This window comes from Chelonus insularis, unplaced genomic scaffold (genome assembly GCF_013357705.1).
Source record: "Chelonus insularis isolate UGA/USDA-ARS -01 unplaced genomic scaffold, ASM1335770v1 contig_403_pilon, whole genome shotgun sequence".
In the NCBI taxonomy this organism is placed as follows: domain Eukaryota; kingdom Metazoa; phylum Arthropoda; class Insecta; order Hymenoptera; family Braconidae; genus Chelonus; species Chelonus insularis.
Window position 1 is genome coordinate 66732 of NW_023276560.1, and position 24266 is coordinate 90997.

Genomic DNA, 24266 nt, shown 5'->3' on the forward strand with positions numbered 1-24266 from the left:
CGCACTATACATACATTCATACATGTATATAATACTTATTGCCTTTTGTCCCCGTTGGTCGTGTTTATAAATGACAAGTGGGGATGACGAGCCGACTGTATCCGAGGACAAATTCGATTGCATGAACTGAGAGAGAATGCGCGGCATCGAAGTTACCCGAACAGAGTTGGATATAAGTTAGTGCTTGTCCAGGCTCTTGTATTTTTAACTTGTATATAAGAGAGAGAAAGCAAATAAAAAGCTGGAGAAGGATGAAGAGGGGTGAAGGTAGAGTTGCTAGCTACTGTGATCAGTGTGGCTCAGTGTGTGTACGACTTCGAAGTTGACTTTGGAAGCGGGTCACGATATTTTTCTTTCTCTAAGCTAAAAGAAGTTCTAGTGGTACACGGACGTCTGTGTCAAAGAAAAAAATCTGTTCACGGAAATCATTTTAATGTTTCATCTGGTTAATAGTCACAAGTTTGCGTTCATGGAGCCTGTGGAACGATAGAAAATGTTGGTAAGCAATCGGGCGGGAGAGAGCGAAATGCGTCAAGTTTTTCCTTTATAATAGTCGTTTGTCTTACGTGCTGATTATAAGTTATGGTTTATTATAAAATTAATCATCAAGTTGATAATTTTTTTATGACAAAAGTTTTATTTTTCTGTTGTGTTTGTTTTCATTTTGTCACATAGCTTGAGATAAATCCTACATTTTTTTTAAATCATTTTCGAGGTTACTGATTCTCGGTCAATATACGTAAATACTGTGGTGTAATGTGAACAATAGGAGGAGTCTCAACTTCCAACATGACACAAATTACCTCCTTTCGTTGTATATAAATTTATATTAATATTGTTCTCTTAATAATGGATATTGTAATTACGACTGTTTTCAGGGAGACGATCCACCGTATTTATCGGAGGGCACTGAAGTGAGTGCTAAGTACAAAGGTGCCTTCTGTGAAGCAAAGATTCGTAAGGTTGTACGAACAGTCAAGTGCAGAGTGACATACAAACAAGGTTTAGGTACTGCCACGGTAACTGATGATCAAATAAAGGGGACACTTCGAGTTGGAGCAGCAGTTGAAGCTAGACATGTGGATAAAAAAGATTTTGTTGAAGCTACAATAACAAAGATCCAAGATTGCAGTCAATACACTGTGGTGTTTGATGATGGAGACATAACTACATTAAGGAGGACAGCACTATGTTTGAAAAGTGGTCGACACTTTGCTGAAAGTGAAACATTGGACCAGTTACCACTTACACATCCGGAGCACTTTGGAAATCCAGTAATTGGCGGTAGACGCGGCAGACGCTCGAGGCAAGCGCAGTGAGTTTATTATTTTTGCATGAAAACTTTTAATTGCAACCGTTTCCTCTTCTACTTCATTATTAGTTTTCTCTTTTTTTTCTGAAATGTTAATTGTTTTATGTATTCATTCATCATTATTCTATCTGTTTTATTACAGAGATGATAGTAGTGAAGATGAAGGTAGTCCACCGCGAGGAAGTCCATCAGTCTCTGGATCAGGTGGTAAGGAAGGTGTAGAAACAGAACCTGAAATTGGCAGAGTAGTTTGTGTTGAACTTGGTGATAAGAAGAAAAAAGATAATTGGTTTCCAGGGCTTGTTGTTGCTCCTACAGCACAAGATACTGTACGAATACGTGTCCGCGATGATTACCTTGTTAGATCATTTAAAGATGCTCGATATTACACGGTTCCGAAGAAAGAAGCGACTGAATTCACCAAAGAAATGGGAATGAAAGTCGAAAATAGTGCTTTAAAAGTAGCTGTTGAGAAAGCATTGTTATTTTTAGAAAAAAATGAATTACCACCTCATTGGGATCGAGATTCACTCTTTGGGAATATAATGTCTAGTGGTAATAGTGATTCTGATGCAGATCTTGATTCAGATAGTTCGGATGATGAACCGAGAGAAGAAAAAGATCATTTTGTAGCACAATTGTATAAATTTATGGATGATAGAGGTACTCCTATAAATAATTGTCCGATGATTGGTAATGAAGATGTAGATTTGTATAGATTATTTCGTGCTGTTGAAAAACTTGGTGGTTACAATCGTGTGACTAATCAAAATCAGTGGAAATCAATTACTAGAAGACTTGGAATTTCTATGCAACCAACACCAACAACGCACAATCTTGTGAAACAAGCGTACAAAAAATTTTTACATTCTTTTGAAGATTTTTATAGAAAGCTTGGTTGTACAATGGTTAATCATCCACGAGGTAGTACTAGAAAGCAAAGACCTGGTAGAAGTTTAATAAGGGATAAAGATCGCAATACACCTGTCCCAACTCCTCAACAAACCCTTCCAAAAGAGAAAGAAAAAGTCGAAAATGAGGAAGAAAAAAAACATATAGTTGAAGAAGAAAAAGTCAATAGTGATGTAAATAGTATTCCAGCAAAAGACATTATTAAAGAAGAGGATATAAAAATAGTAAAAAAAAGAGATGATGAATCGGTTAGTGGACAAGAGAGTGATCCAAATGTTGAAGCTGAAAATGCAGAATCATCTAGTAGTGAAAAATCTCAAAAGCCTCCAGCAAGATATACTCCAGTGATTAATCGTGCTAAATTGACGATGAAAAGTAAAGATGAGCCTAAAAAGAAAACATATGAGAAAAAGAAACAAGAGAGTAATAGTTCATCATCTAATCCAAGTGCAATTTCTACAAGCAAAAAAGAAACATCAAAAAAGATGAAGAAACTACGAAAACTCGTTCAAAATCTAAGGAAGATACAAAAGGCAAAGATTCTAGAGAAACAAGAACACCGTCACGAGAGTCTGAAAAGACTCGGGCGAATCCATCAAAACAAAGACGATTTACGGATGATGATTTGAAGAAGCAGCAACGTGGGCGAAAGAAAAAAGAAGATACTGATAAAGTAAGAGCTGATAAAGATGAAAGTAGTGGTACTGAGAGCTCTTCTGTACCATGCTATAAAGGTCCAGTAGAATTAGGAGATAAATTAAAAGTCTATTATGGCCCAACACATGAATCTAAAGTTACATACGAAGCAAAAGTGATTGACATTCAACAAGTTGATGATAGCTCTGAATTAGATTATCTAGTTCATTATACTGGATGGAATACCAGATATGATGAATGGATTAAAGCAACAAGGATAGCACAAAATTTTACGCAAACACAGGGTCGAGTTAAGAGAACGAAAGCAACACCAAGACCACAAACTCCGAGTACTAATTTAAGTAAATCTACTAAAAATTCTAATTCTACTGTACAAAGTCGACGGCGAGCCCAAAGTGTTGCACCTTCCAGCTCAAAGACGTCATCATCAATGACATCTTCAAGTAGTAGTAATAGTTTTGCTGTAAATAACAAAGAAAAAGATAATTCACAATTGGTGCGTTCAACTACTCCTTTATCTGTAGCCAGTTCTAGTTCTAGGACAAAGAGTCCAGCAACACCAGCTGGCAATCGTCCTACCAGAAATAATACTCGAAATACTGAAATGATGGGTATTGAATTGCGTCGACGTACTAGGAGAATGTCTGGACATACAGATTTATCGGTAGCTAGTGAGAGTGAAGATAGTGATGCTTATGAAACCGATGCAACTGAACCAGAAAGAGCAAGAACTAGATCTAAAGGAACTGAAGAACGAAGAAGGAGAGAAGTAAGACGAAGGGTTGAAGATAGAATAAAACCCGATGAAAATAGTGAAATTGAAGATGATAAAGATAATTCTGACGAACCACGAAGAACTAGAAGATTGAGAAGAAATTTAACTAAATTACAGGGTAAATCAGAAGTAGATAGTGGTGGTGCTGGAGGAGATGATGATGAAGAAGGTGATGTAGAAGATGAAGACCATGAAGACAATGATGAAGATGAAAACGATGAGGATGAAGTTACAGACTCAGGTGATCGTAATCATACGAGTGAAGAACAACCAAAAGGTAGAGATTTCGATCTAAATCAAATAAGATCTGAGCTTAAAGGTTTTGATAAAGCAGTAAAGATGGAAGTGATCAGAATGGAACCTGAACATTCTGGAGATGAAGATACCAAACCACGTGTGAATGAAAATGCTCAAGAATCTAAAGATGAAAAGAAGGAAATTAAAGTAGAAGAGCATATAGATGTTAAACCAGTAGTAGACACTGTTTCTATCAAACCTGATCCATCTCCATCACCTACTGAAGATGTTTATGAATTTAAAGAACCCGAACCATTTGAATTTGAAGTAAGAAATAAACGTGATCCTACTGCAGATAAAGATAAAGGTAAAAAACGAGTATTTGATGAAGAACCGAAGAGTCCAAAAAAGAAGCAAAAAGTGATAACGCCAATTCCGAAAGAAAGTAAGTCTGATATTGATACTGATTTAAAACGAAAAGTCAAAAGAACTCCAGTAAAACGTCCTGATGAAAATCCAGAATCATCCGTTAATCTTAAAATCAATGTGTCCAATCCGTCTAAAGAATTTGATAAAATTACTGAATCATCTGTTCTTAATACATCTAAAACTGCCTCTTCTGTTGCTATTCGACCATCAACACCAGCATCAACAACTAATACTATTGAAGAACATGTAAAGAATAATACTAATGTAGATATAATATTTAGTGATTCTCCAAGCAATGAAAATACTGTTGGTGATGTTGATGATCTCGACGATAGATTAGTGATTTCAGAGACTGAAGTTACAGAAGCTGATGAAAGTAGTGTATACAATTATCAACAAGAAGCATTTTCAAGTAATGAAACGTCTGATAATAAGGAGCCTGTTAAAGAAGAGCTAATTCAAATAAAAGAAGAAAAACCTTCAGTTGCTAGTTCTGTTATTTCTACCAGTGTTGTAACACCAATAGCACCATTAGTAACATCAGCAACTGCCACAACAGCATCAATAGTTGAAAAGAAAATTTTAGAAACTAAAGTATCAGTAGCTTCTTTAGCTACAACTACTCTTACGACTCCTCTAATTCTTGCTCCAATAAGTGCACGATTACCTGCTACATCATCTATAGAAGAAAAATTATCAGCTGCATTTAGACAGTCAAAGCCACGAGATAAACGTGACGAAGATAGAGACACGAGAAAAAGCAGTAAAGAGACATCAAAGAAGACTGATGCATTTATGAAAAGATCAAAGGCTGCCAATGAAGAACAAAATAAATTTAAATATGAATATGAGAAAAAGAAAGAAACTGAAGAAGCTTTAAGAAAAGAGGAAGAACGATCTAGGGAATTAATAAAATCAACAATAAAGCAAAAAGATGATGAAGAAAATGAGGAAGCACAAGTGAAAGTAAAAAAAGAAATGGAGTCAAAGAAATCTATTGAGGTAAAAGTAGAACATCGAAAAGTTATAGAAAAGCGTGACGATGATTGGAAAAAGAATGAAAAAATGGAACAAGAATTTGAAGTTTCGAAAGAATTAGTAGAATCGAAAGAAATTGAAAAACAAAAAAGGAAAAAAATTTTAAGTCAAGAATTTGTTGATTCTACTGATAGTAGTGATTCAGAGCAAAAACTTGTAATAGATAATTCAGAATTACGAGAGGAACGAAATGAATCTTCATCAAACTTTGATGTTAAACTTAAAGCTGAGTTGGAACTTCTTCAAGAAGCTCAGCAATCTCATAATCAACCACAAATACCATCACAATCCCTTCCAATATCTCAACAAGATCAGCTAATAAATCCTAAAGGTTTGATTAATGTTAAAACAGAAGAGGAAGGAGAAAATATGAATTTGCTCTGTGAAGAAGAAATTCCTGGATCTCCAGCACCAGCAATAGATATAACGGAACAGGAAGTTAGTGTTGAACATGCTCTCATGAAAAATGAACCTACTGAAAAGAAATTAGTACTTTTAGAAATGCCATTTGCAAGTGCACCAGCTTCAGGTACTCAAAGTACTAGTCAAGGATCTTTAACGATGACTGTCTCAACAGCTTGTGGTGTTTCTGTACCTCCACAAATGCCAATGCAACAAAATATAATTTCCAATCCTCGACAACAGCAAATACAACAACAACCAGAACCACAACAACATATTCCACCTCCAGTTGTTGTTCCAGCTCAACGAAGAGAAAGTAACGAAGCTGCACCTGTAATGGATAATACCCCACCTGATACACCAGAATCAACTATTTCAAATATATCAGGATCTCCAAGAGGTGAAGAAAGAACTGGAGGATCATCACCACTCTCTGAGGACAATGTTAAACTTAACAGAGATAGTTCAGAGGCTGATAATGACAACGGTGGAAAAGCTTTATCCGGATACAGTGAAGATGATGCGACATTGAATACCGAAGGGACTGTAGCCGAACGAACAACTAAAGCAAATAAAAGGTCGGCAACTGAAGACCCTATTTCCCCAAAGAAAAAGAAAAGAAATAGAAAGAGTTCTGAATGTGGAAGTAATGCTGGGAAAAAAGTATCTGTCAGACAATCTGCTAGACAAACTCGACAAGGGGGTGCAGTTGGAAGTGACAGCGATGATACTAGTGAAGGCTCTAATCCTGTTATAAGTAATTCTACTAGTACAATTACTGGGGAAACTAATACAAATGGATTAACCGAGCTTAGTAATACATCAAGATCTCCCAAACCAACTAAATATAATTTTTATGTCGAACTTGGTAAGTTTTTATTTAACTTTTTAAATCATTACTTTAATACTTTCTTTTTTTTCTTTAAATAATTTTTTTCATTACTTTTGATAGATCCTGAACTTGATGGTAGTCAGAGAATAGCCGTACTACAGCAGAAACTTGCTGAATTGAAGAAAACTTATAATTTAGTTAAGATTGAACTTGCAGCTATTGAAAGGCGGAGAAAAAAACTTCGAAGAAGAGAAAGAGAAGGTATGCAAAAATATAATTAATGTATTTAGTTTGTTTTATCTGCGACAACAAAAAAAGATAATAATAATTTTTTATTTTTAGCAATGAAAGCAGCTAAAGCAGAGATGCAACAAGCTTGTTCTTGATGGGATCGAAATTATATTGTATATATTGTACAAACTTAATTGTACGCAGTAATTGAGTTATTTTCTCGTTTCTTTAAAATAAATTCATTTTCGATTGATATATCGAGAAAGAAATTAATATTTCATTTTTGTTCATTGATTTTTACACTATTTTATTACAGTTATCGAAATTTTATTAAAAAAATTAACATATATCTATTGATTAAATTATTTATTAAACTATACAATGTTTTTTGTTCCAAACAAGCATGAACATTTGCTTGAATGAAAAAACAAATTTTATTATATATATATATATATATATATATATATATATATATATATATATATAGCGATATATTAAACAGTTAATTTACTACAAATTTTTTCTACAATTAAATGAATATTACATTTTAAAAAATTATCATCCTGTGAAATTTTCTGCTTAATATTTGATTTTTTTTTCCTTTTTGCGTTTTAAAGCGCAATTCTGTAAATATACTAAATATTTTTAAGATATACAATTAATGTCAATAGATTTCTACCTAAATATATTAATCCAAAAAAATTGAAACATCCAAAGTCTCATTTTTTTCATTATTAAAAATTGTTATTTATATTTATTCTTATCATTATTACAATGTTATAACCTCTAAAATTGTTCAAAAAACAAAATAAATAATGTATACGGTCACAAAAATATAATCAGAAGATAAAGACTTGATTTATAAAAGGAGAAAAAAAAAAAGGAAAACAAAATTACAAAAATAAACATAATGACGGCAATAGTTGCACTTATCCCTTCGAATTTTCATCAGAAAAATAAATAGAAGGTACTCAATTGTTTAAGAATATCAAAGTTAATCAGTAATTTTGTCAATTACTCCAATTAGAATTACAAGCATATACATATATCTAAAATTGGCTTTTGCTTGGCACTCCTGAATTTAATTTTTTCTGTTATTTGACTTACTTTTGTAAAATGATTCAGTGCTAAAATTATATAAGTGTATAGATGAAAAAACATTCAATAATCAACAGGAACATAATAAACAGAAGAGAATGTATCAAACTGTTGACATAATTGAGCGATTATTTGATTACTTTTAACTGATGAATGTCAACACGGAGGTGAATTCGAAGCAGGTGGTGGATCCACGACGACAGTTTGTGTTGATGGTGATGATGTTGGTACTTGATTAATATCTGATTCGATTCCTAATCGTTTCCTAGCTATCAATATTTTCTCCATTAATTCATGATGGGCCTCTAACCGTTCGATGCAATGGAGGCAAGCTGTTTTCGGTAGTGGATCGTTTATTTTTACCTGAAATGAACAAAAATAAAATGAAATCATCTTCCGTTAAAAAAATCTAAGCATTAAACTTTAAAAATAATAATAAAAGAATAATAATAATAATTTCATTACATGGGAAATGATTTTTAAGTAAACAAACGCCAATGGTCGTAAATAAATAATAATAATAAAAATGCATACTCGATGAATAAAAAATAGTTACTTACAGTGATAGGTAAATAAGCATTAATTTTCTCAGCAAGTTTCATCCTTTCGCCTTCTTCTCCATAAATATGAATCACAAAACGATTCATTTTAGAACAAAGTCGACAAATGAACCCAGTAATCACAGCTTTATCTGTACTACCCATTCTTGGGCCTCCCACGCAAATCTGTCACCTTTCTGATCGTCACTTAAACAGCTTACTAAATTGTTTATATTATTTAATTCACCCACAATGTGATGGTTATATTTACGATTTAAAAAAAATTAAGTTATCAAATCAATTATTTAATCGTCAAACTTATTTCTCACTTAAATTAACTTTTATTTAAGTTTTTAAGAGCTTACAATTTTGTTTATTAGCTATCTAGATTTTATGCGGCTGGTATACCAACGTTATTGGGAGGGAAGAGCACTACTCTCTCTTACAGGGCTGTATTTATAAAAAAAATATTTTTTTTCTTTTCTCGACAAAAATAAACCCAAGTTTATCTTCTTTCTACTCTTTTATGAGTAAACAATGAATAATAATAATTTTTATATCGAATTTGATTAAATATAACGTAAAATAACTGAAGAAATTCAAAAAATGAACGTTAGAATTTTACGTACAGCCCTGCATTGATCATCTGTCTTCTCCTGTCAAAAAAAACACGAATTTTCAAATTCTAAATTTAATAATAATTATTTCTAAAAATTGCATAAAAATTATTGACCTTATAATTTAGTAATAAAATTGTAATAATTTCTAATCTTTATTTATATATAAGTTTTCAAAGTTTATTCGTTTATTTAAAAAATAATTATAATCAAAAATGAAATTAAAATTTTGAACGCAACCACAAACTCCATAATCGAAAATCAGCTGAAATCTGTCAATTGAATACCGTTATTAATTCGAATTTACTTCAAATATTTTAATATGATGTAATAAAATTGATCTAATTAAAAACTGTATGCTCTTATGATCTAATTTTTCTCAAAAATATGAGGCCAGTTAAATTAACCTTCTACTAAATAAAATGAATGTAAGATTAGAGGTTATGAAAAAAAACGAGTTTTGGTTCAGCAAACATGAAGTATATATTTATAGTAAGTACATCCTCATCCTGTCATAAAAAGGATATAAATATATAACATATACTTTAATACGCATGTACTATGACAATTTTTGTAAATACACATATGTATTGTTTTTGAACTAAAATTTATTTCGCTATTTAATTCTAATTAAACTCTTGCAGAATAAAAATTTTATACTATTATAAATAAAATCGAATGTGAACATGTACAAGAACTTATATAAACAAAATATATATTAATTTATAAATTATACAAAATGATTAGAAAAAAGCAAAATAAAATGTAAATTATAATAATAAAGATAATGAATTTATACCACCGAAAGATTTCTTTGCTATGAGCCTCTTGATTTTACATTACTGTATCTGTAATTAAATATCATTTTCTGCTGACTATTTTTACTTTGTTTACAAAACAATATAAATAATGGTAATTTTTATATCTTTTAAATAAGATGAACCTATTTATAGAATGATTTATGACAAACTTTCAATAGCTCAGAAAATCACAGGTAAATGTTTGAAGATTTATTGGCATTAATTAAGATGTTGGATATTAATATTTCATTATTGTTTTTTCTTTTTATTTTTTGGAGCAGCTTCACTCTGTGGTTTTTGCCAATCTAATGGTTTTCTCCTGTACATTGGCCAAGGAGGAACAGTGATGATCATTGCCATCAAACATCCAGCTCCCAGAATATATAATGACTGAGAAAATTCTTGTATTATAAAGCCCCAAATAAAACCTACAGCCTGTAAAAATATTAAATAATTATGATTTCTTGATAATTTTATTATAATTGGATTAGATTTTGTTCAAATTACAATAAACAATCGATGTACTTACTCCAAAAAGAGTTACAATAATTCTCGATAATTTTTCTGCTCTTGCTTGGCCATCATAATCCTGAAATGGTAAATAAATACTCCATAAAATATGTTTGTAATAAAATGTGTTTATGTGGCACTGAATAAATGTCAACAACTAAACTGAAATAGCACTTTTTTACATCTTTAAAGAGACTTGATATTTATATTTTCAATTTTAATGATAAAATAATCAACATTTCTTTACCATATGAGTTGGGATCGACTTAAAATATTGAATTAAAGATGCCATGATTTTTTGGATGAATTTTTTCCAAAACAACCCTTTTCAACTCTGAATCTACTCCAATACTACAGTTTGGGTACGCTTGTAATTTAATCAGACACTAATCGGCTTTGTGCGCATATTTTTGCGCAACTTTGTCCACAGAGAAGTGGCTATTAGCGCCACGTAGCGGATTAATGTCTGACTAAATCACAAACGCATTCAAATCGCAGAATAGAGAATATGATACGGTGTTTGAAAAACTTGGAAAAAAAATTAGAATTTTGAAAGTTTTCTAATTCAGTCCAATCTTAACAAATTCAAAATTTTTTCAATATGAAGCAAAAAATAATTTTTTCCACAATCGGTAATTGCTCATTGGATATAACGTCAGGCACAATCATACCAACCAGGCCCAAGTGCACATATATATGAATATACAACAAACTATAGAGTAAAGTCAAACAGAGAAAGAAGTAGAAAGAGCAAGCAAGTAAAATTCTGCACACCAATATGGTAACTCTACGATTAATCAACTGTTGACGATTATCAAGAGTATTAAGTATAGAATGTTGAAGTTGTTTGGTGTTTGTAATTAAGGTGGACAAAATGTTAAAATTGAGTGATGAATTGTAGGGGATCATTGGTCGTCGTTTAGGCACGAGATAGAGAATCATGTGCGATGTATGCGTTGACTTTCACGACCTTCTGCTCTCGTGTAAGCAAAAATTATTTTTCGTGTTTTTCCTCAGTTTCGGTACAATCAGTTTATCAACATCATTAATTGCACGAATGAATGACAATGAGATCGTGCTTTGATGTTTTTTTGTTGCTAAAATGACAGTGAATCTTTGTTGTCGATGATAAATTTCTTGGTTATATGAAAAGATATTTTCCATTATTTTTTTTTTCTTTTTTATTACTTTAACAAACGCTATTGTTACTTTTCATCTTGTTTTTACTCAAGTCACAACTATATAGTAAAGTCTTTTTTTATTTTCAGACGAGGAAAGATCCTCGAAAGAGCAAGACGAAGTTGCTTCTCTTAATGCCATAGATGTAGATACAGTTCTTCATTATGTTAATCAATGGGTTCAGAGGTATTTAATTTATGTAAAAATTTACATATTTAATAATGATCAATTATTTGAAAATTTTTTAATTTAATTTTTATCTTCTTTTCAGACAATGTATGTGTTGCTACAGAGAATCCAAAAATTTCGATAGATTTATACGTTTGACACAAAGCGTTGTGTTTAGTACACTTCAACAACTTCAAGAAATACAACAAGAAGATAATGAAGCTAATAATAAAGCAACTGAATTTGAAAATGCAGAGAAAACTCAAGCAACAAGTGAAGAGCAAGTGCTTGATAAGCAAAAGCAAAAGGAAGAAAGTGGGAAAACACAGGAAGATAATGGATCATCAACATCAGAGACAAGTAGCAAATCAAGTAAATGTCGATGGTCACAAAAAGAGCGTGAAAAACTCTTTCATCTTCTGTCAAAAATATTTCTCCTTAGCTTCCCTCTTTACATTGCTATGAAACATAGTGGTACGTTAAATCCATTAGCACCAGTAAAAGATGAAGGTGGTTACTGTGAACCTCATGATCCAGATGTTCCAGCCCCTTTGATTCGTGCAGTATCAGTATTTTGTCATCATGGTGGTTTCAACTTAATGTCTTCCTGCTTCGACATGGAAGAACCCCTTCCAGTTGGCCTTGCACAATACATGGTAGCTGTTATTTGTAATTTGAAATTGTGGTTAAATTATAACAGTGTTATACAACTTTTCGTACCATTACGTGGTCGTGTAATGAAGTATATGTGTCGTTTGGCTGACAAGGAACTCCGAACTCAAGCAGTCAGAACAATGGCTGAGTTTATGTGGAATGCAGTAAAGGATCCAATTGATGCTGTAATGCCAACATTTGATCGTGATGGTTTAGATCTTGCTTTCAAGTATTTTACGAGTACTACTCTTACCATGAGATTAGCTGGTATTGCCCAAATTAATGTCCACATTACTGCGTTTAATGAATTATGTAATAGTGAAACTGTTGCTGAAGTAGAACAAGTTGGACATGCTTTAGCTGCTTGGTTGACTGAAAATAACATTATTTCTCATATATTTGGTCCAAATTTACACGTCGAAGTAATAAAACAAAGCCACATTGTCTTAAGCTTTTTAGCCATGGAAGGAAGAATATCATCAGCTGATATGGATACTATTTGGCAAGCTGCACAGCTAAAACATTGTGCACGTCCAGTTTATGATCTTTTAGCACCCTTAGTTAAACATTTAGCACCTACACCTGTTCTTCATCTATATTCTCTTCTGGGAAAACTCGAACCAAAGGACCATACCGAGCAAAGTTTGTTTTTAGCTTCAGCATTAATTAAATTTATTTGGACTTCGGGGGCACCCAGATATTCAGTTGGTTTGTCAATTAAAAATCGTGATATTTCTCGTGGTCCCGAAGACATTGAAAGTAGTAGCAGTGATCCAAGTGGTATGGACGGTAGTAGTCCAGAAGAAGATGAAGAAGAACCAAGTCCAGCTCCTTCAGAAGGTCCTTCTCCACGAAAACAAGCTCGTGGAGATAGTAGTGATTGTGAGGGTAATTGTAAAACGAAAAGTATAGACAGAATGCCTGTAGAATCGAATTTAGAAATCAATGAATTTACTGCAGAGAAAATAGATAGAGATGAACCTTTGATAACCACAAGTCCAATTGATGATGAAGGAAATGGTCAAGTAAGGCTTTATGATTCAAAAATTAAACATCAAAGTGGTTCAGATGCTGAAGCTGATACGGAAAAATCTGCAGCTGAAGAATCAGTTGTACATGAAAAACGAAAACGAAAGGTTTTGAGAAAACGTAAAACTCCTCAAAAACGATTAGCAGCGAATGTGGAAGAAAATATACAAGGTAATGTTATTATTTCAGAAGAGAGAAAAGATTTACCAAATGAAGGACAAAATTCAGTTGATATTGAAGAGAAATCAAGATTAGAAACAACATTGTTAGATCGTTCATTGAAGCAGCCAAAAATACAAGATACCTTGGATTCAGTAAAACAACAACAAAGATCTTTATTAGAACCAAATGATCAACAAGTTCCTACAACAGCTTTGTTGAGAAGTACTAGTAAAGATAGTGAGAAATATGTATCTCTCGTAGAGCATGGATCTTTAGCCAGGGATCTCGATTCCGTGGATGATTCTCATGATGAAGAGGACAGTGATAATGTGACAACTGGTGTGGTTGTTGGTGCTGCTGATACTACAGGTGCCGTTATTTCGGAACTTGCTGGTCTTGTTCACGCAACTGGTCAGTCTTTTCTCCCTTCAGGTCTTGATGAAATGCTATCTGATGAAGAAGGTTCTTATCCTAGCAGTCGAATCTCTAACAAAAGTGAAAAAAATATGGCGGATTTCGACGGAGAAGAAAGTGGTTGTGAAGAGGAATTAGCTCAACTTGCTGCCAGACATTTAAGTACAATGCAGATGCAATCGTACCATCCTCATTCGCATCATCACCATCCACATCATCATCATCACCATCACCATCATCACAATCATCATCATCATCACCATCATCATAACAACGCACAAAATGCTATGACTATGAGAAGATCAGTCTTCCGACCTCCGCAAGTTAGAAGAAGAGCAATGAGACAACAATCAATGACTTCAAGACTCACATCTCAATTTAATTTAGAAACAGTTTGCAAACCTGGAAATACTTTACTTTGGGATTTACTTCAAGATGACAAGATTGGCCAGTTGAGTGAAGGTTTAGCTTTGGAAGCGGAAAAAGCTTTGTGTAATCTTTTGTGCTTTAATGTCGACCGTTTGATACCGATGAAATTTATTGAAGGTTGTTTAGAAAATTTAGCTGGAAATCGTTCTGTGGTAGTATCATTGAGATTATTACCAAAACTTCTCAGTAGCTTTCAACAATTTAGCGCAATGGACGCACATACAATTACCACTTGGGCTGATCGAGAGCGTGGAATGATGAAGCATTTCTTTAATAATTTAAAGACTTATACCAGTAATTATGCTGCAAATATCAATAATGGATCTAATACAAATTTATATTCCCATCAAACTGAAGTTCAAGTAAGATTACAATTCCTTTCATCAATATTCTCTCCGTTAGGATCACCAGATTGTTTTCGATTGAGTCTAGAACAAGTGGATATCCTTTGGCAGTGTTTATCTCAAGATCCAATATGTGCTGATGAACTTTTTAGCTGGTTATTGAGTCAAGCTAAATCAACAGAACAACATGCACTTGGAATGGATACTTTAAAGCATTTATGTATGAAAAAATTACCTAGTTTACCACCAGAAACAATCAGTATGACAGGATTAAGCTTATTTCAACAACTGTGTAATCTTGCTCGACTTGCAGCAGCTCATTTAGATCGACCACTAAGAGATGTTGATTCTGTTGGTATGGATTTCCTTTGGAGAATTGCATTACGTGCTAAATCAACTGATGTTAGTATGGCTGCTATACAATATTTGAATGGATATTATATGTCTCGTCAATTGACTCAAGAAGCAGAATTCGTATCTCAATGTATGACACATTTAGCTGCAGCAAGTTCCGATCTTGAAAATAATGAAGAAGCAAGTTTACGATGTATTCAAAGAGCTCTTTTACTTTTGAGGACACATTTGGAAGCTTTTAGAAAACGTTATGCGTATCATTTACGTCGATGGGCATTAGAAGATCGTGGAGCTGGCTCACATGTTGCTATGAGTACATCTGAAAAAGGACAACAACTCAAAATTTTTGTTCAACCCGCAGGAATTCCTGAAAAAACTCAATTTACATTATCAAGTACTGATTATGTGGCAGATTTAAGAGCAGAAGTGGCTAAATGGTGGGATGATACTCAAAAAATTACAACAACAACTGAATCTACAGCAGGTTCTTCTGGTGGAGGAAATGTTAATTCATCAGTTCTTGGAACACTGCTTACAGATGGACCTATTAGAATGATCACCCAAGGTCAAGAATTGACATTTGATTATGATGAAAAAACTCTTCAAGAAATGGGTTTTAAGGATGGACAATTAGTATTTATTTCATTAGGAGCTGCTGGAAATAGAGGAGGTAATAGTGGTCGTGGAAAAAGAGATACTGATTCGTCCGCTTCGTTATTACCTCCACCACCAAGAGATTCATTACCGACCTTACTTCTTCTTAGACCTCAGTATTTTGAGCAACTTTTCAATCTTATGAGAACTTTGAGTGCAATGAAAGCAACAGTCAAAGCAGGTGGACAAAAAATACCACATACTAAAGCACAAGTTTTATCACGAAGAGTTTGGGATACATTGATGTTATTACCCACGAGTCCTACATTACTCCAAGGCTTTCAAAAACTTGAAGAAGCGTCTCTTCCTGAATTATTAGATCCCATAAGTCCTCAAAAACTCATGTATTCTTTATATATTGTTGAATCGTTGAGTAGGAGAAATCCATCCACTCCACCAGTTTCTTCCTCGAATAAACTCACCATCACTCCTCTTCATGATGGTGATGGATCTGAAGATATTCAAAGTGACAACAAAGATCAATCAGGACAAGAAGAAAATATTCCTTGGTCAGTACATTTTGTTCAAAATGGTGGTCTACGTCATCTCTTTGACATTTTTATGTCTGGTTGTTTAGAACGACATGATGGAAGTGAATGGCAACAAGATTGTCTTGCAAGTTTACTTAAACAACTCTGTCACTTGGGAGTAATCCGAGAAGACAAAAAGAAGCCAAAGGTAGAGAAACTTATTGTTCCAAGATTAAGTGATGTAATGTTATCAATGATGAATGTTGACGCAGTAATGAAAAGAATTACGAGTATTTTAAATACAGCTTCTATGCCTCGAGATCCTAATCACTACAAAACTGGACTTTTTGGAAGATCGCAAGTTATTCATTATACCATGGCGCTGCTCGTTTGTTGGGTACACAGTGATATAAGAGTAAGGCAAATTATTTTTTCTTCTTCTGAATCATTTGGAAAAACATGGTTAAGAAGATTAGTCTTAGAAGATCCTGAACCAGCTGTTAGACGAGAAGTTTGTACGGCTTTGTATAGATTATGTTTGGGTACAACATTAAGTCAAGATGATGATGAGGCAAAAGCTACTGAAAAAAGTGATACAATTAGATTAATTGTTTCAATGCTAAATATTTTATTACAACATTTAGTAATTGCGGAAGCAATGCAGCCATCTCATCGACGTCGTCCTGATATTCCTCTTCATCTTCATTCAGCAATTCATGAAGATGGAAAAGAACCTTATGGACCAGCTTGTCGAGATTATTTTTGGTTGGTATGTCGATTAGTTGATGCTTTACCAGCAGAAGCCATTAGAGAATCTGGTAGTGATGATGTTGACGGATCAGAAGGAACTATTGACTTAGAAAGTTTAGCAAGTAGAGTAATTGATTCACTTCTTAATAGAGAAACTTTGGAAACTCGTCACAATACTGTTGAAGATGATGCTTTAGTTGGACTTCTGAATCTCACTTGCAATATAATGTCACACAATCCACCATGCAAACAGTCTAAAGTGGGAGAAAATTTACTTAACCGAGTATTTGATTTTCTTTTTGCTCTACCAAACTCTCGGATGAAACATGTACCAAAGTGTAAGAGTCAAGTATCTAGATCAGCAGCTTTTGATCTTTTAGTTGAGTTAGTGAAATCTGCTCCAGACAATTATAGGATCCTTCATGAAAAGCTTTTATTACAACACAAACCAGGACCACATTCTCCATACCCTTGGGATTATTGGCCTCATGAGGATGGACGTGCTGATTGTGGATACGTTGGCTTAACTAATTTAGGAGCTACTTGCTATATGGCTAGCTGCATGCAACATCTCTATATGATGCCACAAGCAAGAATGGCAATCTTGAATGCAGACTGTAATCGTGCAAATAAGCACCAATTAACATTAAGAGAACTTCAGAGAATGTTTGCGTATTTATTAGAATCTGAAAGAAAAGCATATAATCCACGAAGTTTCTGTAGAGTGTATACAATGAACCATGAGCCTTTGAATACAGGTGAACAAAAAGACATGGCTGAATTTTTTATAGATCTTGTATCAAAACTTGAAGAAATGACATCTGACTTGAAAACTCTCGTTAAAAATCTTTTTTGTGGTGTTATATCTAACAATGTGGTGTCTTTAGATTGCGAACACGTTTCTAGAACTTTAGAAGAATTTTATACAGTTCGCTGTCAAGTGGCAGACATGAGAAATCTTTATGAAAGCCTTGATGAAGTGACAGTGAAAGATACTTTAGAAGGGGATAATATGTATACATGTTCACAATGTGGAAAGAAAGCAAGAGCTGAAAAGAGAGCATGCTTCAAAAAATTGCCACGGATTATGTGTTTCAATACGATGCGGTACACATTTAATATGGGAACAATGCTAAAAGAAAAGGTCAATACTCATTTCAGTTTTCCATTGAGGTTAGATATGTCTGGATATATTGAGAAAAAACTTATACCACAGCATTATCGTGAAAATGAAAAAACTGTTGGTGAAAGTGAAAATACAGAGTGTGAAAATGAGTGTGATAAAGAGACTTTTAATAAAGATGATTGTGATGAAGATGATCAGAGAACTGAAAATTATCAATATGATTTAATCGGTGTTACAGTTCATACAGGAACTGCTGATGGTGGACATTATTACAGTTTTATTAGAGATCGTACTTCAGCAAATAAGGATAAATGGTTTTTATTTAATGATGCTGAAGTAAAACCTTTTGATCCTAGTCAAATAGCAGCTGAATGTTTTGGTGGTGAAATGACAAGTAAAACCTACGATTCAGTTACTGATAAATTTATGGACTTTAGTTTTGAAAAAACTAATTCTGCTTATATGTTATTTTATGAATTATGTGCAGATACAGCTACTGAACATAAAGAAGAAGAAGCTACAGTATCAAGTCCCAGTGCTGTTACTGTTCATGAAGATACTAATCGGTTTAATGAAAATAAACTTCAATTGGAACTTAATAAAGAATTAGAAGACTGGATTTGGCAAGACAATATGCATTTTCTTCAAGATAAAAATATATTCGAACATACATATTTTAGTTTTATGTGGCAAATTTGTGGATATATACCGCAAACTTTATTATCAGTACAACCGGATGTAACTGAAATGTCAGCTGAATTATCAACATCCTTCTTCATGGAAACTTTTATTCATGCTAAAGAAAAACCAACAATGGTTCAATGGGTAGAATTATTAACGAAACAATTTAATGCTTCTACTGGTGCTTGTGCACGATTTTTAGAACGTATGGCTTCTGATTCTTGGTGGCCTATTCAAATTCTAGTCAAGTGTCCGAATCAGATGGTACGACAAATGTTTCAAAGGCTATGCATTCATGTTATTCAACGATTAAGACCTTCCCAAGCTCCTCTTTATTTACTTTGTGAAAATGAAGATGATGGCTCAGATAGTCAATATGTTGGCGTTGGTATTCACTCGTGTGTTACGAAATTTGTTAGAATGTTATTATCATTAATGGATCATGCTAAACAACATTTAAAACATCTTACAGAATATTTTAGTTTCCTTTATGAATTTTGTAAGATGGGAGAAGAAGAAACATTATTTTTAATAAGAGTTCAAGCAATATCAACGATGATTAATTTTTATCTAGGTCATAAAACTCATGAGATGGTTGATACAGTAAGTGAAGAAGAAGAGGAAGAGGAAGAAGAGATAGTAGTTGCTGTACCAGCTGAAAAACTTCGTCCAGCATCTTTAGATAAAATGATAACTTTAATTGCCACACTAGTAGAAAAAAGTCGAGGACCTGATCATCGACTCACTTTATCTCCAGCAGATTTAAGTGCAGTAGCAGGTGGAAAAGGCTTTCCGTTTTTGTACCAGCAAACTCGTGACGTTATAAATCTTAATCAAACCCGAAATTTAATTCAATCACTATGCCGTTGGAATGATCGATTAGCTATACACATTGTTACTATGATTTTTCAAGCAATTACAAAACATACTGATATGTGTCAGCCGTTTTTCAAACTCTTGACATTATTAACTGAAGGTTCAGGACCTACTGGATTACCATCAATGACTCAATTAATTTTAAATCGAGTATGGGATGCTGCAAGAGTCGCACCTCATGCTGCTCTTGATTGGTTAGCATTAGCAGTTACAAGAAGTAAATTGGCTCACACTTGGGTACTCCAAGAATTGGATATATGGCTTCAACATTTTCTTATTGGACATTCTAATCAACGAGTACGTTCTGCAGCTGCATTTGTTCTTGTATCTCTAGTGCCTTCAACGCATTTTCGTCAGGGCTATAGAAGTGCCCATCGGCTTGGATTGAGTTGTAATTCAACTCGTGATTTTCAACTGTCTCCAGAAGCTACAATAATTCTTCATCAAATTTATACAGCACTATTACGACTACTACAACCAGCAAGACATCATATAGATATTCAGACACATGGAACAATGAAACTCACAGCATATTTTGCTTTGATGAGTTATTGTGTTGTTTCTAAAACAGAAAAACTCATGTTCGGACAGTATTTAAATGATCTTTGGACATTATTCCATCCGAAACTTTCGGAGCCCAGTATTCCCGTTCATCACAATAAACAAGCAGTTTTATTATTTTGGCATCATGTCTGTATAGATTGCCCAGAAAATGTTACATTGATTCTTCATAATCCTCATATCACTAAAAATATCGCTTTTAATTATATTTTAGCGGACCACGAAGATCAAGATGTTGTTCTGTTTAATCGAGTAATGCTTCCGGCATATTATGGACTTTTAAGACTGTGCTGTCAACAATCTCGTGCATTTACAAGACAGCTTGCAGCACACCAAAATATCCAATGGGCTTTTAAAAATATAACTCCACATCCTACGCAGTATTCAACAGCTGTCGATGAGCTGTTTAAATTAATGCACTTATTAGTTGCTAGGCATCCAGATCAAACTGAGCAAGAAGAAGCAGAGATAGCTTCATTCAGACGTAGTACTCTATCGTCATATCTTCAAGGACTTGATGGAAGATCTTGTTGGGCTACACTCATATCAGCATTCAGAATTCTCATTGAATCTGATGATGACAGACTGTATGTAGTTTACAACGGTGGATTGGCTACAGCATTGGAAGCTTTTCACATGCTTCATATCATGTATCATGAAGCAACAGCATGTCATGTTGCCAATGATTTAGCTGAATTAATTGCTATTATTGTTGATCTTGTAAGATGTATGAGAACTGCACGAGAAGGTCCAGATGCTAGAAGTATTCTTGCTACCTGTAAAGAATGGCCAGAGATACTTCGAAAACTTGCAACTTTACTCAACACTTACAATCCACCCGAAATTCGTAATTTGGCGATTGATTTATTAAAAGAATTAGTTATGCTGGTACCTGCTGAAGCTATATTGATATTAGTACCATTACTATCACATTGCCATGCTGCTCTTCAAGAAGCCCTTGCTGCTGTACCACCTGGTCCTTTTCTACCAAGACGATCTACATCTTCTGGAAAAATATCAGCACGTCCTGCAAGGCCAATGATTCAGATGGCAGTTCCACATTCTCAATTAGAAGCTACGAAAGGTGTCGATCCAGAATATGACACTGCATTGTTGGAGTTTTATTTGCCTTATCATGAACTTATCGATGTTATGTGTCGTCTTGCCATCAATCATGATTGTATGACTGATACTTTGGTCAATTTGAGTGCTATGTTAGGCTTCGAAGGTGTTCCACTGCATCTAGCTTTATTTCCTCGCTTATGGCTTGATGTACATGCAGCTTCTCATATTGATAGAAAACACATTGTCGCCCTTTTATGCTCATCTTACACAGTGGATTATGTCGATGCTGTGCTATTAGATGAAAGATCTTCACTCGGAGTACCAGCAATTCATGCTTTTCTCAAGACCTTTTTCCCTAAATTAGCTACTCATGTACTGACACAACAAACGTGTTCATTAATTGATAATTTAGTCAGTACTTTGAGTGCAATGGTTGATGCTGTCGATATTAAATCATCAGCCCACAGATTAACTGGTGATTTACGAGCTCTTGCACTTGTATACAGCAGTGGTAGTCAATTGGAGCCACCAAAGTCACTTCATCAAACTTTAGAAACACTTTTAACTCGAACGAGGGCCATTAGATTGAAAGAAACGAGTCAACAGCAGCAAGAAGTTGAAGCACCAGCAAAGAAACGAAAATTCACATCGAATAGTGATTGTGAAGATGAAAGTTCGAGAAGAATAGCTAATTCACCAAATAAAAATGAAGAAACTCTTACTAATCATACGGAACATGTTGAAACAAATGCTGTTATGGATGTAGAAGATAAAACGAAAACAGAAAAGCAGGAAGAAAAATCAATGAGTTCAGAAGAAGAACGGACAACTAGTGAGGACAACAAAATTCAAAATTCAAAAGGATCAGGTAGTGTTGATGGAATGTCCTTATCACCAACTCTCATGTCTCCTTCAACAGCTGGTAGCTGTAATAATCAATTGCTATGTTCTCTCACAAATATTTCTTGGTTGGAAATGTTGGAAAAAACTATAGTGAACCTTCAAGTGATTGTGTCAATGCAAACGAAAAACAATTAAATGAATAACAACAATAAGAATAAATTCACAAATCGTAAAGTTAAAGAAAAAAAGGCTGTAAGCGTAAATTTTCTTGCTCGGGTCGGAGAAGAGTGAGAAAGTGACCGAGTGAAAAATTAACAAAATAAAAACATGAAAAAAAAATTCACACATTTTCGTGTGTTTTTTTTTTTAAATTATAATTATAACACTGGGACTGAGTATGTGTATAGGTTTTTGCGAATTATTTGCCAGAATAATTAAATAAAAATAAAATAAATGAATTTCATCATGGGTACATAATTTTTGTCCCAAATAAAACATGATTCGTATGTTTGAATTAATTTTTTATTATTGGAATAATAATGATAACAATAATAATAAAATATGACTTAATACCTGCTGATCACTCTTCATTTCTTTTTTCGAATGTTTTAGTTTTAATTGTATTTATATGCTAAAGTGGCTTACAATAAGTTGTTTTAATAAAAATCACAAAAATAGAAAAGTATATTGTATGAAATGAGTGCTCTTAATAACTATTTTTTATTTAATTAAATTAATAAATAAATTTTTTTTGTTTTTTTTTTCTCTTAATAAATCACTAAATTAGTTCCTTTAAATTTATATTTTTATGAAAATTAGCATCTTTACAAATAGTACCCAAATGTAGAAAATTTATATCATTTGAAAAATAATACCATCAAAGTGTGACGCCATCTGATTCTATGAATTTTCCTAAGTCGCTCTCTGTTGTAAATAAGTTGTCTCTTAACCTCAAAATTGAAAAGTGATTATTAGAATTACTGTTGATGATTAATGAATAAATTAAGAATTATTTATTTGATTTAGTAACTTTTTTATAAATTCCAATTACTAAAAAATTTCCCTACAATCGAGAAATGTTTTTGTCAAAGGTAATTATTATAATTTATTACTTTAATGATAGTTTGTCAAGCATTAGATATTTCTAGCTACAATTGGTTTCAATAATTGTTTATTAAAGGTAATTTATTTAATGTTTTCAGAATATTCCTTGTGTGCGAAATTTAATTTTTACCAAATCACAAAGATTTTTGCAAACTGAGGCAGAAAGTGCCTCCAAAGCTTCTGTACCACAAACAGAAACGGTAATTTAATATATTATTTTTCATGTCAACAAATTCTATCAAATATTTTTAACGAAAAATAATTATTTATGAATTTCTAATTCTTAGGGCACACCTGATAAACTTTATAAAAAAGTAGAAATTGAATTGAGAGGTAACGATGTAGCTGTCTTAAAAAGTTATGGTATATTTGCTTCAACAACAGCTAAACATTTAGGACTTGAAATTACAAGAAAGTATGTAGAGTCATATTGTCATTTTATAATATATAACGAAAATTTTATTATATAATTTTAATCAGAAACTTATTATTATAAAAAGCTCGGCTCCAAGAAAACCCCATCATGAACGTTATACAATTTTAAAATCAGCATTTGTACACAAAGATCATCGTGTTCAGTATGAATTTAGGACATATTTTCGATTTATTGATTTTGCAAGACTTACTGAATCCACAGCAGATACATTATTGGAATATTTACAGAGAAATTTACCTGAAGGTGTTGCTATGAAAGTTACAAAGGTTCAGATTTTTAATATATATTAAAATTTAACTTATTCACTTATTTATCAAAGAAATAATTATTAATATTATCATTCTTTTCAGCATGAAATTCAACCAATACCTGAACATATTCGTAATCCACCTCAAACAAACACATGAGTATTGTTACATAAATTAATGTACTCAAAAAAATATTAGGTAATAGATTTTTATTGAAATAATGTTAAATGTTGTTCAAATTTTTTCACACAAGAGTGTAATAATTATGATAACAATTGGCATAAATTTTATTGCCTATTCGTTTAATGAATAATTTGTTTTTTATTATTA

The 24266-nt window shown here is 33.1% G+C and overlaps 5 protein-coding genes across 5 annotated transcripts; 3 read left to right on the plus strand and 2 right to left on the minus strand.

Annotated features, from left to right (window-relative positions):
- The first annotated feature begins 25 nt into the window (after nt 1-25).
- On the plus strand, nt 26-7098 carry LOC118068943 (AT-rich interactive domain-containing protein 4B). The gene is given in 6 exon segments (XM_035086700.1): nt 26-499; nt 879-1315; nt 1455-2703; nt 2706-6630; nt 6715-6855; nt 6937-7098. Coding segments are annotated over 6 exon segments (5802 nt in total). The 5' UTR covers nt 26-493; the 3' UTR covers nt 6981-7098.
- A 295-nt stretch (nt 7099-7393) lies between these two features.
- Nucleotides 7394-9237, minus strand: LOC118068876 (uncharacterized). Its single transcript, XM_035086601.1, has 2 exons — nt 8484-9237; nt 7394-8286 (listed from the first exon to the last, which is right to left on the minus strand). Exons 1-2 carry the CDS (start codon nt 8625-8627, stop codon nt 8080-8082), a joined length of 351 nt encoding a protein of 116 aa, XP_034942492.1. The 5' UTR covers nt 8628-9237; the 3' UTR covers nt 7394-8079.
- A 537-nt stretch (nt 9238-9774) lies between these two features.
- On the minus strand, nt 9775-10768 carry LOC118068884 (signal peptidase complex subunit 1-like). Its single transcript, XM_035086610.1, has 3 exons — nt 10637-10768; nt 10409-10468; nt 9775-10314 (listed from the first exon to the last, which is right to left on the minus strand). The coding sequence occupies exons 1-3, from the start codon at nt 10679-10681 to the stop codon at nt 10129-10131; spliced, it is 291 nt and encodes a 96-aa protein (XP_034942501.1). The 5' UTR covers nt 10682-10768; the 3' UTR covers nt 9775-10128.
- A 368-nt stretch (nt 10769-11136) lies between these two features.
- Nucleotides 11137-22818, plus strand: puf (ubiquitinyl hydrolase 1 puf). The gene is made up of 3 exons (XM_035086668.1): nt 11137-11372; nt 11658-11754; nt 11840-22818. Exons 1-3 carry the CDS (start codon nt 11330-11332, stop codon nt 22341-22343), a joined length of 10644 nt encoding a protein of 3547 aa, XP_034942559.1. The 5' UTR covers nt 11137-11329; the 3' UTR covers nt 22344-22818.
- A 256-nt stretch (nt 22819-23074) lies between these two features.
- On the plus strand, nt 23075-24164 carry mRpS10 (mitochondrial ribosomal protein S10). The gene is made up of 5 exons (XM_035086674.1): nt 23075-23239; nt 23351-23452; nt 23540-23667; nt 23753-23954; nt 24039-24164. The coding sequence occupies exons 1-5, from the start codon at nt 23225-23227 to the stop codon at nt 24093-24095; spliced, it is 504 nt and encodes a 167-aa protein (XP_034942565.1). The 5' UTR covers nt 23075-23224; the 3' UTR covers nt 24096-24164.
- Nucleotides 24165-24266: the final 102 nt, after the last annotated feature.

Bases quoted from the DNA above. Each gene is read 5' to 3' on its own strand.
- LOC118068876 (XM_035086601.1), bottom strand. From the start codon at position 8,627: ATGGGTAGTACAGATAAAGCTGTGATTACTGGGTTCATTTGTCGACTT. The intron at 8,287-8,483 runs GTAAGTAACTAT...TGTTCATTTCAG, and splicing joins ATGCTTATTTACCTATCACT to GTAAAAATAAACGATCCACT.
- LOC118068884 (XM_035086610.1), bottom strand. From the start codon at position 10,681: ATGGCATCTTTAATTCAATATTTTAAGTCGATCCCAACTCATATG. The intron at 10,469-10,636 runs GTAAAGAAATGT...TTACCATTTCAG, and splicing joins AGTCGATCCCAACTCATATG to GATTATGATGGCCAAGCAAG. The intron at 10,315-10,408 runs GTAAGTACATCG...ATATTTTTACAG, and splicing joins TTATTGTAACTCTTTTTGGA to GCTGTAGGTTTTATTTGGGG.
- puf (XM_035086668.1), top strand. From the start codon at position 11,330: ATGTGCGATGTATGCGTTGACTTTCACGACCTTCTGCTCTCGT. The intron at 11,373-11,657 runs GTAAGCAAAAAT...TTTTATTTTCAG, and splicing joins TCACGACCTTCTGCTCTCGT to ACGAGGAAAGATCCTCGAAA. The intron at 11,755-11,839 runs GTATTTAATTTA...TCTTCTTTTCAG, and splicing joins GTTAATCAATGGGTTCAGAG to ACAATGTATGTGTTGCTACA.
- mRpS10 (XM_035086674.1), top strand. The intron at 23,453-23,539 runs GTAATTTAATAT...TCTAATTCTTAG, and splicing joins CTGTACCACAAACAGAAACG to GGCACACCTGATAAACTTTA. The intron at 23,668-23,752 runs GTATGTAGAGTC...TATTATAAAAAG, and splicing joins GGACTTGAAATTACAAGAAA to CTCGGCTCCAAGAAAACCCC.